The 15,476-nt window shown below is 45.6% G+C and overlaps 1 protein-coding gene across 1 annotated transcript in view; it reads right to left on the reverse strand.

Annotated features, from left to right (window-relative positions):
- LOC140741216 (rho guanine nucleotide exchange factor 25-like) overlaps window positions 1-13,024 on the reverse strand; it is a 469,368-nt gene extending 456,344 nt beyond the window's left edge. The window contains exon 1 of the mRNA XM_073071159.1: window positions 12,569-13,024. Coding sequence (XP_072927260.1) covers window positions 12,569-12,664 — 96 coding nt within the window. The 5' untranslated portion in view covers window positions 12,665-13,024. The remainder of the gene's footprint in view (window positions 1-12,568) is intronic.
- Window positions 13,025-15,476: the final 2,452 nt, after the last annotated feature.

The following is a 15,476-nucleotide window of genomic DNA, read 5'->3' on the forward strand; positions in this document are numbered from 1 at the left end:
CATATTCTCATCCTGATGACTACCTTTGGGTGTGGCTGTACCAAGCTGTGAGTGTACCCTGAGTACAAAAGCACCCTGTGTCACAGTGAGCTGAGGTTCTACCTGCCCCCGGAGTTACGAAGATGGGACGGGCCTCGTTGCCCGGCAATGTCCCATTCAGTCGGACTGTGCCGCGCTATCAATCGTTTGTAGGAATAGTTCTGCAGAAAACACTTTTGACCAGAAGTCAATCAGATAGTGGTTGTCACTGAATACCCTGCAGATCCTGTTGGGCCAGGGGTATGATGGATCCAGTGGGATGGTTTCTGAACAGACTGCACAAACCATCTGACAGAACGCCTCACCAGAACTCAGTGGATTTGTAGTGCAGGAGTACATGCTGAGGAACGCACAGAAGATAGATGCAGCCAATGCTAAGGCTCGGTGGGGTGGACTGCAGTCTAGAGCCCTTCTATTGTGTTTCTTTGTACTTACTGTGAACGCTCACAAGAAAATGAATCTCAGGTTTGTATATGGTGACAAATGTACTTTGATAATAAATTTATTTTGAACTTTGAACTTCACCCACTGGATAATGTGTAATAACCTTTCGGATTGTTGCTTAGGAATAAAATGCAAAGAGACAAATTGATGTCATGCTGATGTAATGAGAATCCTGAAAGAAAATGGAATTAGACAAGTAACACACACAAAATGCTGAAGGAACTCAGCAGGTCAGGCAGCATTAATGGAGGGAAATGAACAGTTGATGCTTTGGGCTGAGCCCCTTCATTAACTGCTTATTTGCCTCAATAGATGTTGCCTGACCTGCTGAGTTCCTCCAGCATTTGGTGTCTGTTGCTCTAGATTTCCAACATCTGCAGAATCTCTTTTGTCAAATGGAGATGATAAACCTTGTGCCAAGAACGATAACACGTAAGGATACCATATACACTGTATAACCATGAATGCATGAATGAAGTATTTGTTGTTCAGTCATTAGTGTCGAGTCCGACTCTTCATGACCTCATGGACCACAGGGTTTTCATGGCAAGATACAGAAGTAGGTTGCCAGGCCTTTCTTCCTCATAGATACTGCTGCTGGCCAGGTTGGGACCCGGCTGGGTTTGAACTCAGGACCATCTGCCTCGAAGTCCAGTGCTGATGCCACTACGCCACCAGCCAGTGAATGAAGTATAGTTCCTTCAAATAAATAAAACTGGTGCCATCAACTTGGCAACCTGCTTCTCCTCTCCTGGTTTTAACTTCCATTGACACCAGTGGCACCAGGAAAGTGATAGGGTTGTGGATGCACGCCACTGGCTAATGTTAACACGCACCTCAGTGGGGCACACAAAGTTGACGGAGGCCAGTTAACCTACCAAACCCAAGATGGCTCTTTGATGGAGCTGACAACTAGTCTCACTGTCTGTTCAAACCCCTGCAAAATCTGTTTTATGAAATCATAGATGAAGTCATACAACACAGAAACAGGCCCTTCGGCCCATTGAGTCTGCATTGGCCATCATTTACATTGATCCCATTTTATTCCCCACAGTCCCATTAACTCCCCCGAGATTCTCCCCCTCACCTACATACCGGGGACAACTTACAGTGGAAAATTAATCTACCAACCCACACTTCTTTGACAGGAGCTCCAGGGGTGTGTGTGGGGGGGGGAGGGGGGAAAGAGGGGTCAGTGGAACCCATAGAGTTAGAGCGAGAACACTCAAGCTCCATGCAGTCAGCATCCGAGGTCAGAATAGTGAGGGTGTAACTCCATGAGCTACATCACTGTGCCGCCCAAGTAGTTTGAAAGTTACTATTGAATTAGCACCCACAGGAGGTCCACTGCAGATCATAACAACTCACTGTGCATTAAAAGAAAACTGACACCTCCCTTGTTCTATTCCAATTTACTTTCAATCCGTGCTGAACAGCTACCAACCCTCCCACCTGTGGTAACAATTGCTCCTTGTGTACTCTTGAATAAACTTATGCTTGGATGAATCTAAAAACATCCTTTGGCTGCTAAAAGACCTTGCTGCTCTTCAAGCTCACCAAAACATATTTGCAGTTCGCACATCTCCTTCCTGCGTAACCCTTCCCTGGCAAGCTGAAAGAGGCCTTCCTACCCACTGTTGTCATGATTCCAAACAAACCAGGGTGAAAGATGGTTAACAGCAGGGATGTGTGTCGGGGGAGGCGAGCAAGAGGTTTGTGGTTGAGGCACCAATATTGGTCACATGGAGAGGACACTTGAACGCTGACTATTCTGTGTCGTAGAAACATAGAAAACCTACAGCACAATACAGGCCCTTCAGCCCGCAAAGTTGTGCCAAACGTGTCCCTACCTTAGAAATTACTAGAATTCCCCACAGCCCTCTGTTTTTTTAAGCTCCATGTACCCATCCAGGAGTCTCTTAAAAGACCCTGTCGTATCCGCCTCCACCACCGTCGTCGGCAGCCCATTTCACACACTCACCATTCTGAGTAAAAAACTTACCTCTGACACCTCCTCTGTACCTACTTCCAAGCACTTTAAACCTGTGTCCTCTTGTGGCAACCATTTCAGCCTTGTCGAAGAGCTTAATTGCAATCATAGTACTTATAAAAAAAGTCCTGCAAAGTGCTTCTTGTTCTGGTGTAGGATGTGCAAAACACTATATGAATGCAAGTTTTTCTTCATAGTAACTGGAGGAGACAACCTGTATCCATCCTACCTCTGGATGCACAAGAGACTACAGCTACTGGAATCCAGATGATCTGTCGTCGGTGAACTTGACAATGTGATTCCTCGGGTGCTTGGCCGTGCAGTCGTGTGTGAGCAGAGATACAGCAGTGGGCTCAGCACACTGCCCTGGGGGGACACCCATATTCAGGATGATGGAGAGGGAGGATCAGTTGTGCATCCTGACTATCTGAGGTCTGTTCGTCAGGAAGTCCAACACCCAGATGCACAGAGGTGTATTTAGACCAAGGAGTAAGAGTTTGTTCACCAAGGTCTGTGGGACAATAGTGTTGAATGCTGGACTGAAATCCAGAAACAGCATTCAGACATAAGTGTCCGTGTTTTCTAGATGTGTCAGGGCCAGGTGCAGGACAGATGCTATGGCATCCATCGGCATCTGTCGTAGAGCGGTTTTGCTGCTGAGTGTGTCCAGTGTGGCAGGAATGGAGTTTTTGATACGTGCCATTATCAGCTGTTCAAAGCTCTTCACGATGATAGTCGTCAGTGCCACTGGGAGGTAGTCATTTAGTTCTGAAAGTGCGGAGTTCTTTGGTACAGGGATGATGGTGGCTGATTCGAAGCATGTGGGGACAGCAGCCTGGGTGAGTGAAGTGTTGAAGATGTCCGTGAAGACATCAGTGAGCTGTGTGCACACTCCCTGAGTACCAGGCCTGGGATGTTGTCTGGCCCGGCAGCCTTACAGGGGTTGACTCTGCAGAGTCCTTCTCATGTCTGCCACTGTCCCCACATGCTTTAAATCAGCCACCATCATCCCTGTACCAAAGAACTCTACACTTTCAGAACTAAACAACTACTGCCCAGTGGCATGGACACCAATCATCAGGAAGTGCCGTGTGCATTTCCGGTCACTGCACTCTAGGAAGGGTGTTTCAATAGATACATTTAATGTCAGAGAAATGTATACAATATACATCCTGAAATTCTTTTTCTTCACAAAACATCCACAAAAACAGAGGAGTGCCCCAAAGAGTGAATGACAGTTAAATGTTAGAACCCTCTCCAGCTCCCCCCATCCACAAGCAGCAGGAAAGCAACGGCCCCCACCAGCAAAAAGCATCGGCACCCCCCCCCCCACGAGCACTCAATCGTGCAGCAAAGCATCAGTAAAGACACAGACTTGCAGAACCCCAAAGACTACTCGTTCACCCGGTATTCGACATACCACAGGCTCTCCCTCTCCCTAATAAGGGAAAAAGAGGTGTCCCCGTTTCACAGTGAGAGGGGAGACATAACAAACAACTCACTGGTTTACGATGTTAAAAGTCTGTTGCGTCGTTTTTTCTGAGCTCTGTGCCCAAAGAACTTGTGTCTCCGGGCACACGGCCAGCAGCCAGATCGCAATGGAGAGAGTGCAGAAGAGATTCACCAGGATATTGCCTGGACAGGTGGGAAAGAAAAACAAAGGAAGCAGTGGAAACAGCAGGTCAGGTTAGATCTGTGCAAAGAGACACCAAATTAATGCTTCAGATCGAAGACCCTTTGGAAAGAGAGAAAACAGATAAGTTACAGAGATGGTGGGCGAGGGATGGTTAGGACAAGGGAAATATCTGCAATAGGGTTAGGCTGGGATTGGCTAGGTTTACCATGGGAATAAGTGGCAGTCGATGGGTTAATGCAGCTGTTAGGGAGTAACACCGTGGGCAAAGGAGTGTAAAGCGTCCCAAAGCGCAGAGGTGTGGGGAATGCACAGTAGGCTAGGCTGTACTAATGGAGAGAGGGAAACTGAGTCAATATCACAGACGAATGACGGACAGAACTCCCCGATTCTGGTACTGACAGTGTGAATTGAATATTGAGTCCAGAAGGCTGCAACGTGGCCAGATGAAAGGCGAGGTGCTGTTCCTTAAGCTTGCCTTGGACCTCAAGAGATTAACGACCAGTAGGTCAGATTGGGTGTGGGCTGGTGAATTACTGGAGCTCGCGGTCATCGATGTACTGAACACAGGTGCTTCGCAAAGCTGTGTGTGGGGTCCCCAGTGTAGAGGTCAAGGGGAAGATGCTGTAGAACGCTAGGGATGGAAAAATGGACCAGAGAGTCATACTGGGAATCCCTCCCCCCTCCGCCTTGAAATGCTGAAGGGAGGAGGGGCGTGTGTATCTGCAGGTTGAATCTTGTTTAAGGTACCGGAAATTAGATTTTCAGATCACGGAGACAGGCGCTTCTGCCCATCATGTCCCTGCTGGCCATCAAGTCCTATCTACACTAATCTCACGATCCGCGGTGGAGGCAGAGCAGGTGAGCCCTTGAATCGCCACCGTATCGGAGGCTGCGCACCAAGTCTGGTAGATTGGATTGGTGCCGACAGGCTGGAATGAACATTGTGCCCCGATTCACCCACGCACTAGAGAACAATTTATAGCGACAAATTAACCCACCGGCCTGCACGTCTTTGGAATGTAGGAAGAAACCAGAGCACCCGGGGGGGATCCCAAACAGTCGGAGGGTGAATGTGCAAACTCCACATAGACAGTGGCAGGAGGTTGGGATCGGACTCTGATTTCTGGAGCTTGAGGCAGCTGCTCTACCCACCGCATCACCTGTGGTGCCCTGTCGTGGGCACGTGCAATTTAGGCTTCATGACTGAAGTTTCACAAACCCTGGGGTCCCTAAAGTACTCTGCAATCAGATGAATACTCCTGAAGTATCGTTCACAGTGCAGTGTAGGGCAGAGGGGAGCCAGTCAAACAGATAGCAACAGGCCAGCTGTTAGAAGAATCCATTGTTTAGAAAGATATCTTCGTCAGAATGCAGATTCTGTTCCTCCCCACAGATACTGCTTGACCTGCTGAGTGCTTCCAGCAGTTTCTGCTCTTATTTGGAGGGTTGAATGATGGTTTGAAGGGTTCGAGGGGGTGGGAGGGAGTAGCTTGACTATCAGAACAAGGCCAGCTTAACTCGTGGGCACTAATGGTTAGACTGGGGAGGGGCGATGTGCACAGGAGAGCCCGGCTTGCAGGCTGTCACGTCCTTTGGGAGTCAGCATCCTGCAGTGGGTATAGCACTCCCTCAGTCCTGGCTCCCAATGTGCCTGTCGCTCTGTTCTCGTGCCCCTGCTTGGAAGCCATTCAGCAGTCAGAAATGGTTGGGGGGGGGAGTCTACTCTTTATGTTCTTCTGTTTGAGTTCACAGTGGGGATTGAACATACAACATGCAGTATGCTATAGGCAATGTTGTGCCAGCCTTTTAACCCACTCTAAAATCAATTTAACCCTTCCATCCAACATAACCCTCCAGTTTTCTATCATTCATGTGCCTATCTGTTTCTAAGTGCCCCTAAGATATCTCCCTCAATCATCACCATCGTTCTCTGTGTAATAAATACATTCCTGCCCTATACTTTCCTCTAATCACTTTAAAATTATGCCCCTTTGTATTAGCCCTTTCCGCCCTGGGAAGAAGTTTCTGGCTGTCCACTCGATCTCTGCCTCTTATCATCTCGTATGCCTTTATAAAGTCACCTCTCATCCTCCTCTTCAGAGAGAAAAGCTGAAGCTTGCTGAATGTATGACATAAGACATGCTCTCTAATCCAGGCAGCGTCTAGGTAAATCTCCTCTGCGACCTCTCTAAAGCTTTCACATCCTTCTTATAATGAGGCGACCAGAACGGAATGCCACTCTCCCAGAGTGGTCTAACCAGGGCTTTATAGAGCTGCAACATTACCTCGCAGCTCATGAACTCAATCAAGAGACTACTGAAGACCAATCCGCCATGCGTATTCTTAATCTTGTCAGTTTACACATCAACTTTGACAGAACTAAGGACGCGTATCTCATTGGTTATCAGGCGTGATTAAAGAGTGAATGTGGGGAAATATGGCGACACAATGGGACTTTCCTCGAAGTGAGTCCCTCTGGAATGCCATGACCTCGGGAAATGGACTGACAAGGTAGTGTAGAGGTGATAGAGCCAGACTAGGTAACGATAGGCTTTTGGATAATGCCATATTTTGCATTTTGTGACCTGATTATCCACATTAAGCAGCATTATTTATTCCACAAAGAAGCAGTGGAATCAGAAGTGAGAAACAACTTGTAAAGTACGTGCTGCAACTGAGGCAGCTGTTATTTGGCTGCTGTTTCACTGTTGCGAGCATTTTATAAGACCCTTCTGCTAGTTCCTTCACTGCTGTGGTTAACCCTTTAACTGCAGTGGTTAACCAGCTTTCCTTTCCGCTTTTCACATCAACTACTCCAAGTGGGCGTGAGTTCCACTCTCGGGGTAAAGTAGTTTCTCCTGATGTCTCTGCTAGATTTAATGCTTATGGACTTGAGATCTAGCGTCCTCTGCCTCTGTCTTTTTGAGCCTTTCGTGAGCGGCAATACAAGTGGATCGAGTGGTGAGGAAGGCGTACAGCCAGCTGGTTGGCGCATTGAGCACTGAAGTCAGCACTTCCTACTGCAGCTTTGGCTTGGTGCATTTCTGGTTGCGCCTTTATAGAAAATACGTGGAAGTTTTGGAGAGGCTGCAGAAAAGATTCACCAGGATGTTGCCTGGACTGGAGGGTATGAGCTATAAGGAGAGGTAATGTTTCAGCTCTTTAAAACTCTGGGGAGATCGCACTTAGAATATTGTGTTCAGTTCTGGTCACCTCATTATAGGAAGGATGCGAAAGCTTTAGAGAGGGTGCAGAGATTTACCCAGATGTTGCCTGGATTAGAGAGCATGGTTTATGAAGAAAAGTTGAGTAAGCTAGAATTTTTCTCTCTGGAGTGAAGGAGGGTGAATGTTGACTTGATAAAGATGTACAAGATAATAAGAGGAATAGATTGTGTGGATAACCAGATATTTTTTCCCAGGACAGAAATGGCTAATACGAGGGGGCATAATTTTAAGGTGAATTGAAGGAGGGGATAACAGTGGGAGGTTTTTTTCTCTTTTAAACACAGAGAGTGGTGGGTGAATGGAACGTGCTGCTGGGGGATTAGGTAGAGACATTACACATGGTGGAAACAGATATGATAGGGGTATTTAAGAGGCTGTTCAACTCATGAATATGCAGGGATGGAGGGGAGATGGATCATGTACAAGCAGAAGGGATTTAGTTTAATTTGGCATCACGTTTGGCGCGGATATTGTGGGCTGCAGAGCCTGTCCCTGCGCTGTATCGTTCTGTGTTCTGTGATAGCTTGATAGCACTTAGAGAGCATTCCTCAAGAAGCACCACTTTTTAAAAGGGATTAACCCTTGCATATTCTATACCTTCACAGTACAGTCCGGGCCAATTCTGACCCAGCTCAAGAATCCCCTCATAACAAGTGTCTATACCAAATTTTGAACCACAGATCCATTTAGAATGTATAAAGAGCCTATCTGACATTAATAAATGGGTGATTAATCCTTAATTAATGTTTCAGAGATCTAAAATCCATTTCAATAGATACGGGTCAAATTTGAGCCGGAACAGCTTCAATGCACAAAAATTTGTAGCACCTGTACAAAAGTATAAAATTTTTAAATATTTTCATTTTTGCACATTTTGGGTCACTTTAGGAAAAGTCATAAAATTTTGGCTAAAAAAATGGTGTTTAGGGTGTTTTTACTGCTGTCAAATGTCAAAACGGGTCAAATTTGACCCAAACAGTATGTAAGGGTTAAAGGAAAGAATGGCATTCAAAGCAAACGAGTGGCTGGCAGACGTACGTTAAAATTACTTGCAGGCAGAGTGGTGGGTGAGCGGGGCTAAGGTTATTCTGGAGATGAACACCAGGTAAAGGAGCAGACAAAGGTGACATGAACCTGTAAAAAACTCTTCCTTATCATATTTTCATAAGATGGTGGTGGCCATTTGGCTCTTTGAGTCTCTGCTCTCTCTTGGAGCAATCCCATTCCCTCACTTGTCTTCCCCGTTATCTATCTTCTCGTGTGCCTCCCTTCCCTCTATCTTCTCTTTGATGGCTTAGAGCCAGCGAGAAGTGAAGGGAGGGAAAGGATCTTAAACTGAGACTCAGTTTGTGAGGAAAATACAGTTTTTACACACTGCATGGAGGCTAGAAGTTGTGAGCTTCAGGGGGACAGCGACTACAGTCTCTCACACTGATGTCCTGATTGGTGTCTGCATCTTAGTCAAGTGGTGAGACCTTCCTCAGTAAATCTACCGGCAATAACTTCCTCAACATTGTGAGCTGGTCTGCAAAGAGTCCACACTGACAGTACCAATGTTCTCCCTTGCTCTCTGGAATGCCAGTTTTATTTCAAGCATTTGCAATCCTTTGTCGGGGGGTGGGGTGGTCATGACAGAGTGGATGTTTTCTGCTGTGGGAGAATCTAGAATTAGCGGTCACTATTTTAAAAATAATGGTTTTGGGGCTTGCCCATTCAAGGCAGAGATGAGTCAAAATTATTTCTCTCAAAAGATAGTGAGTCTTTGCAACTCAAAGGATGGTGGAAGCTTAGAATATTTTAATATTCTTTAGTAAAGCATGGAATATTTTTAAGACCGAAATAGATCAATTCTTGGTACACAAGGAAGTGAAAGATTACTGTGAAGATCACAAAATAAATCTTCAGATGCTGTAAATCTAAACTAAATGCAGCAAGCACAGAGTATCTCTGTCTGTATTAAGAAAGGTTATTGAGATAGATAGGAATTGCGTTAAGGTTGTAGTTAGGTCAGCCGTGATCTTACTACATGGTGGGGCAGGGCTGAGTTGCTAATCTGTGTGTCTGTAGCGTAGTGCTCAGCGCAAATGTTTTACAGCAAGCCAGCTGCAAGATTGGGGTTCAATTCCTGTCTCTCCAGCTTCCAGCATCTGCTGTCTAAAATTCAAGCCAGGCTTGTTCAGGAATGGAGACGAGAAGCTGCTCCTCACACACAGACTCATGGAAATCTTGAACGCCTCCCTTAAAAAAAATGCTGTTGAGCGGATGGGGTGCAACTGAAAATGACAAAACAGATTGCACTTTGTTCAGATGGGGGATGAGCAGGATTAGAGCTGTTAATAATAGAATAAAGCAAAACACAAACTGCTGGAGGAACTCAGCAGGTCAGGTAATATCTGTGGAGGGAAATGGACAGTGGTGGGGCTCATCACCGACAATGAAGAGAAGATGTGGAAGAGCTCGAAGCGTGGTGCCAGGCAAATAACCTTTTCCTCAATTGGAACAAGACAAAGGAGATGGTTATCAACTTCAGGAAAACCCGCACCACCCACACCCCTCAACATTGGCGGCACAGCAGTGGAAACTGTAAGCAGTTTCAGACTCCTGGGAGTGCATATCACGTACAATCTCTCACGATCGCAGAACACATTATACACAATCAGAAAAACTCACCACCGCCTCTACTTTCTGGAAGTTGAAGAGAGCTTGACCATGCACATCTAAACTCGCGTCGTTTTGCAGAGCACACTAACGAGTATGCAAGGTGCGGAAAATGCACTGTGGCGGAGAGGAAGGCCCACACACCAGCTAGTGAAAACTGCCCAGTGTGTCACCGGCACCAGCTTACTCACAAACAAGGATATATATACAGAAAAGTGCTGGAACAGGGCCAGCAACCTCATGAAAGATCCCACCCACCCTTCTCATGTTTGTCCCCCTCCCATCAGGGAGGAGACTGCGTAGCATCCAAGCCAGGACCACCAGACTCAAAAAGAGTTACTTTCCCCAAGAGTAAGGCTACCCAACTAACCCTCCACCCACTAATCTACCACCCCTCCACCACTACTTTATCATTTTCTGTCAGAGCCACCTTATGTACAGACATTTCTTTGCCTAGTGTCACTTTATGGACATAAAAGCTATTTTATGTATTTATATTTATTGTGTTTTTTTAAAAATTATTACTCTATTCTCACAATTGTGTACTAGAAGTGACATTAAACAATTTTGATTTCTTTCTTGATTACTTGTCTACCTCAATGGTATTGAGTTTGAGAGGGTTGAGAACTCCAAGTTCCTTGGAGTAAGCATAACCAATAGCCTGTCCCGGTCCAAGAAAGCACATCAGCGCCTCTACTTCCTCAAGAGGCTAAAGGAATTAGGCATTAGTCCTTTGACCCTCACCAACTTTTATAGATGCACACAACAAATCATCCTTTCTGGATACACCGTGGCTTGATATGTTAACTGCTCTGTCAAAGAACACATGAAACTGCGGAGAGTTGTGAACACAGCTCGGCACATCACAGAAACCAGCCTCCTCTCCATGGACTTCGTCCACACTTTTTGCTGCCTCCGTAAAGCAGCCAGCATAATCAAAGACCCCACCCACCTTGGGCATTCTCTCTTTGCCCCTCTCCCTAGATTCAAAAGCCTGGCCGCGCGTACCACCAGGCTAAAGGGCAGCTGTTATAAGACCATTGATAAGATGGACCTCACAATCCACCTTGTTACGCCTTACACCTTAATGTCTGTCTGTACTGCTCCTTCTCTGTAACTGTGGTAGTGGATTCTGCAGTCTGGCTTTGTTTTCCTTCGTACTACCCCGACGTACCAATGTAATTAAATAATCTGAATGGATAGCATGCAAAACAAATTTATTCACTGTCCCTCGGTACACATGACAATAATAAACCAATTTATAAACCTCACATCCTCTGCCATCTTTCACTGCTTGAAGGGAGCTGCCCTCTCAGGGAATACTTTGCCAAATTGAACTAATTCTCTTCTGCCTGCTCATGATCCCTATCCCTCCATATTCACGAACCTATGTGAAAGCATCTTAAACACCTGTTATATCTGCTTCCACTACCTCCCCTGGCAGCAAATTTAGGCACCCACCACTCTGTGTAAAAATTTGCCCTGCACATCCCCTCTCATATCTGGTATTTCTACCCTGGGAGAAACTTCTGACCATATCCCGCTCAAAATTTTATAAACTTCTCTCTGGTCTTCCCCCAGCCTCTGACGCTTCAGAGAAAAGAACCCAGGTGTGTCCAACTTCTGCTTATAGTTCATACCCTCCAATCTACGCAGTGTCCTGGTAAACCTCTTTGGCACCCTCTCCAAAGCCTCCACATCACGGGCACAACCTTCCCCACCATCGAGGATATAAGAGCAGAATTATACCATTCAGCCCATCATGTCTGCCCTACCATTCCATCAGGGCTGATATTTCCCCTCTCCACCCCATTCTCCTGCCTTTTCCCCCTAACCTTTGACACTCTTACTAATCAAGAACCTGTCAACCTTCATTGTAAATATTCCGAACAGTCGTCTGTGGCAGTCAACTCCACAGATTCACCAGGCTTCATTTTCAAGAGGCGGTGCTCACTCAAGACCCTAAGCAACCGGGGCATGCCATCTTCTCGTTACTGCCATCGGGGAGGAGGTACAAGAGCCTGAACACCCACTCTCAACATTTTAGGAACAGCTTTTCCCCTCCACCATCAGATTTCTGAACGGTTCATGACTGCATTATATTTTGTACCATTTAATTGCTTTGTAATTTATAGTAATTTTATCTCTTTGCACTGCATTGCTGTCGCAAAACCACACATTTCGGGTCCTACAAGTCAGTGATAATAAACCTAGCTCTGATTCTATGATGGGGCGATCAGATTGCACATCATACCTCAACTTCAACCTCCTGCCCCTTCCCACCCACTGGAGTTAGAGTCCCCTTCAGTCATCGTGATAGCCGGACACACCCCTCTGTACCTCGCCTTGCTGACAGTAGCCAGCCAAATTCCAGGAGCTTTCAAACACCTGACTTCCCGCTGCCAATTACTTCCTCCACCCCTCTCTAGATATTGTTTAAACAGACGTGAACTTTCCGTTCTGATGACTTGACCTCCCCCCCCCCCCCCCACCCTTGGATATGCCTGGACCGCTTGCCGCTGAATTACCCCCTCCCCCCCTTAAAAGAAGGCTCAGGGAAAACGGTGCACATACCCACTGTTGGCTGGGCAGGGCAAAAGAGGTCAAGATATCTGCCATTGCTCCAAGCATTTGCTCTGCCCGGCCAGGGCTCCGCTGAGGGGCTTTCATTGCAGAGTGCAGACCGTCTCTCGGTAGCTGCTCTTTCCAAGCAGCCCGGACTTTCGGCCGACTTATTGCTCTTTTTAGCTCTGTGAGAAGAGATGTCTCTTTAAATGTCTTCTCGGTCCCAAGACCATTGAACTCTACACGGGCTGAATATTCTCTTGCGATCGCAAGTTCGAGGTGCGCTGTCTCTCAGTCCGTCAAACTGTTGCAATGCACGTCGGCGGGTGGTGCATGCTGGCCGGTATCTACTTGGTCATTTAGGAGGGAGGGTGTTCTGATCCGAGAGATCTTTTTTTTTAAATCTTGAGAGCAGATAAGGGGCGAATCGCAGGCTGGTTCAAGTCTCCCAACTCTGCAGTCTCTTTCCATGTGTGCGTTGGGCTTTGAGAAGGGCCATATGGTTTGAGTAATGTACCGTAAATTTCAGTCTACAAACCGCGATCTCTATAGACAGGAAAGTAAAGGAGCCAGGCAAGTAGCTCTCGCTTGAGTGGGATGAAAAAACTATTGGCAATGTAAGTTTCGGGATCAATTCCTTTTAAAAAACTGTGATTTCTGCGTTTTAGCCACCTTAAAGCAAACTACATGTTTTGCAGCTAATAATGTTTAAGGGAACGGGCAGAGTTTCCAAGAAACGAGGGCAGAGTTCCACCTAACACATCCTTTATTCAAATCCAGATGAGGGGTCTCGGCAGGAACATCGACTCTTTATTCCTCTATCCATAGATGCTGCCCGACCTGCACAGTTCCTCCAGCATTTTGTGTGTGTTACTCTTTATTCAATATATTAACTATTCAATGAATAGCAGCGGCTGACACAATACATCAAAATATCGCATGGTACTCAGTTTCCGAAAGGTACATATGCACATATATAATGTTGCTTTCAACATAAAACGAGGCATAAGAACAGCCCCTTCCGCCCTCAGTGTCTGTGCTGGACTTAACCCCTTTATGCCTGCGCCTGATCCAAATCCCTTTGGTCCCTGCCTGTCGAAAAGCTTCCTAACTGCCTCTATATTGTATCTGCCTCCACCCCATCCCTGGCAGTACATTCCAGGCAACTACCACCATCCACTGTGTAAAAAAAACTTACCCCACACATCTCCTTAAAACTCCCCCCCCCTTACCTGAAATGTATGTACTCTATTTCTTTGTCTCCCCTATCTATGTCAGATTCTGACAGTCTACCCAGGGGTGGAGAACCTTTTTCAGAGCGTGTAAGCCATGGTAATTTTTTTTTTATTAAACATTTTTTATTGTGTTTTCAAGTAATTACAGAATAAAAGTATATGAAAAAAATGTATATTACCCATCCCCCCTCCCCTTAACCCCTCCCCCCTAACATCCCTATAGAAAAAAAAGAAGAAAGAAAGAAAGAAAGAAAGAAAGAAGAAAAAAAGAAAGAGTGCCTGGATTGCATTCCAGGCGTCATTCAATGTCTGCAGTGAGATGCTGAAGATGTTCTATAGGTCAGTTGTTGAGAGCGCCCTCTTCTTTGTGGTGGCGTGTTGGGGAGGAAGCATTAAGAAGAAGGACGCCTCACGTCTTAATAAGCTGATAAGGAAGGCGGGCTCTGTCGTGGGCAAAGTACTGGAGAGTTTAACATCGGTAGCTGAGCGAAGGGCGCTGAGTAGGCTACGGTCAATTATGGAAAACCCTGAACATCCTCTACATAGCACCATCCAGAGACAGAGAAGCAGTTTCAGCGACAGGTTACTGTCGATGCAATGCTCCTCAGACAGGATGAAGAGGTCAATACTCCCCAATGCCATTAGGCTTTACAATTCAACTGCCAGGACTTAAGAACTTTTTTTTAAAAGCTATTATTAATGCTTTTTGAGTTAGTGATTTAGATGCATATCATATTATGACTGAGTTAAGTATTGTATGTAATGAGTTTTTGCTACAACAAGTGTATGGGACATTGGAAAAAATGTTGAATTTCCCCATGGGGATGAATAAAGTATCTATCTATCTATCTATCATCTATCTATATTGGAAGATCCCCACATGCTCCACGGAGTTCGTAATAACTTTAGTATATATATTTATTTATTTCCCCAAATAACCAATTATTTCATCTTCGGAGCACCTATATATTTAATCCTGTCTTTTGTAAATAAGGGCGCCAAATTTTCAAAAATGTTTCATATTTATCTAGCCATGGTAATTTTAAGCAGAGATGATCATTGATTGATGAATTAGTAATAATAAATACGTTTTAAATATGACGATATTTCACCAAAGACCCTCACAAATTTCTACAGATGTACCACAGAAAGCACTCTAACTGGTTGCATTACCGTCTGGTATGGGCGGAGGGGGTCACTGCACAGGATCGGAAAAAGCTGCAGAAAGTTGTAACCCTATCCAGCTCCATCATGGGCACCAGCCTCCCCACCATCCAGGACATCTTCAAAAGGCAATGCCTCAGGAAGGCAGCATCCACCATTAAGGACCCCACCACCCAGGACATACCCTTTCCTCATTGCTACTGTCAGGGAGGAGGGACAGGAGCCTGAAGGAACACACTCAATGTTTTAGGAACAGCTTCTTCCCCTCTGCCATCAGATTTCTGAACGGACAATGAACCCATGAACACTAACTTACTATTTTTTTTCTTCTGTTGCTCTCTTTTTGCACAATTTTAATTTCATTTATACATATTTCTTATTGTAATTTATAGTTTTTTAAGAAAAGCTTTAAGAATAAACTGGGAAATTATAGGCTGGTAAGCTTGACGTCTGTAGTCAAAGTTCTTGGAAGTGGAAGGTGTCCTAAAGGACTGGATTATAAGTTTTTGGATAGACAG

This window comes from Hemitrygon akajei, chromosome 18 (assembly GCF_048418815.1).
Source record: "Hemitrygon akajei chromosome 18, sHemAka1.3, whole genome shotgun sequence".
In the NCBI taxonomy this organism is placed as follows: Eukaryota; Metazoa; Chordata; class Chondrichthyes; order Myliobatiformes; family Dasyatidae; genus Hemitrygon; species Hemitrygon akajei.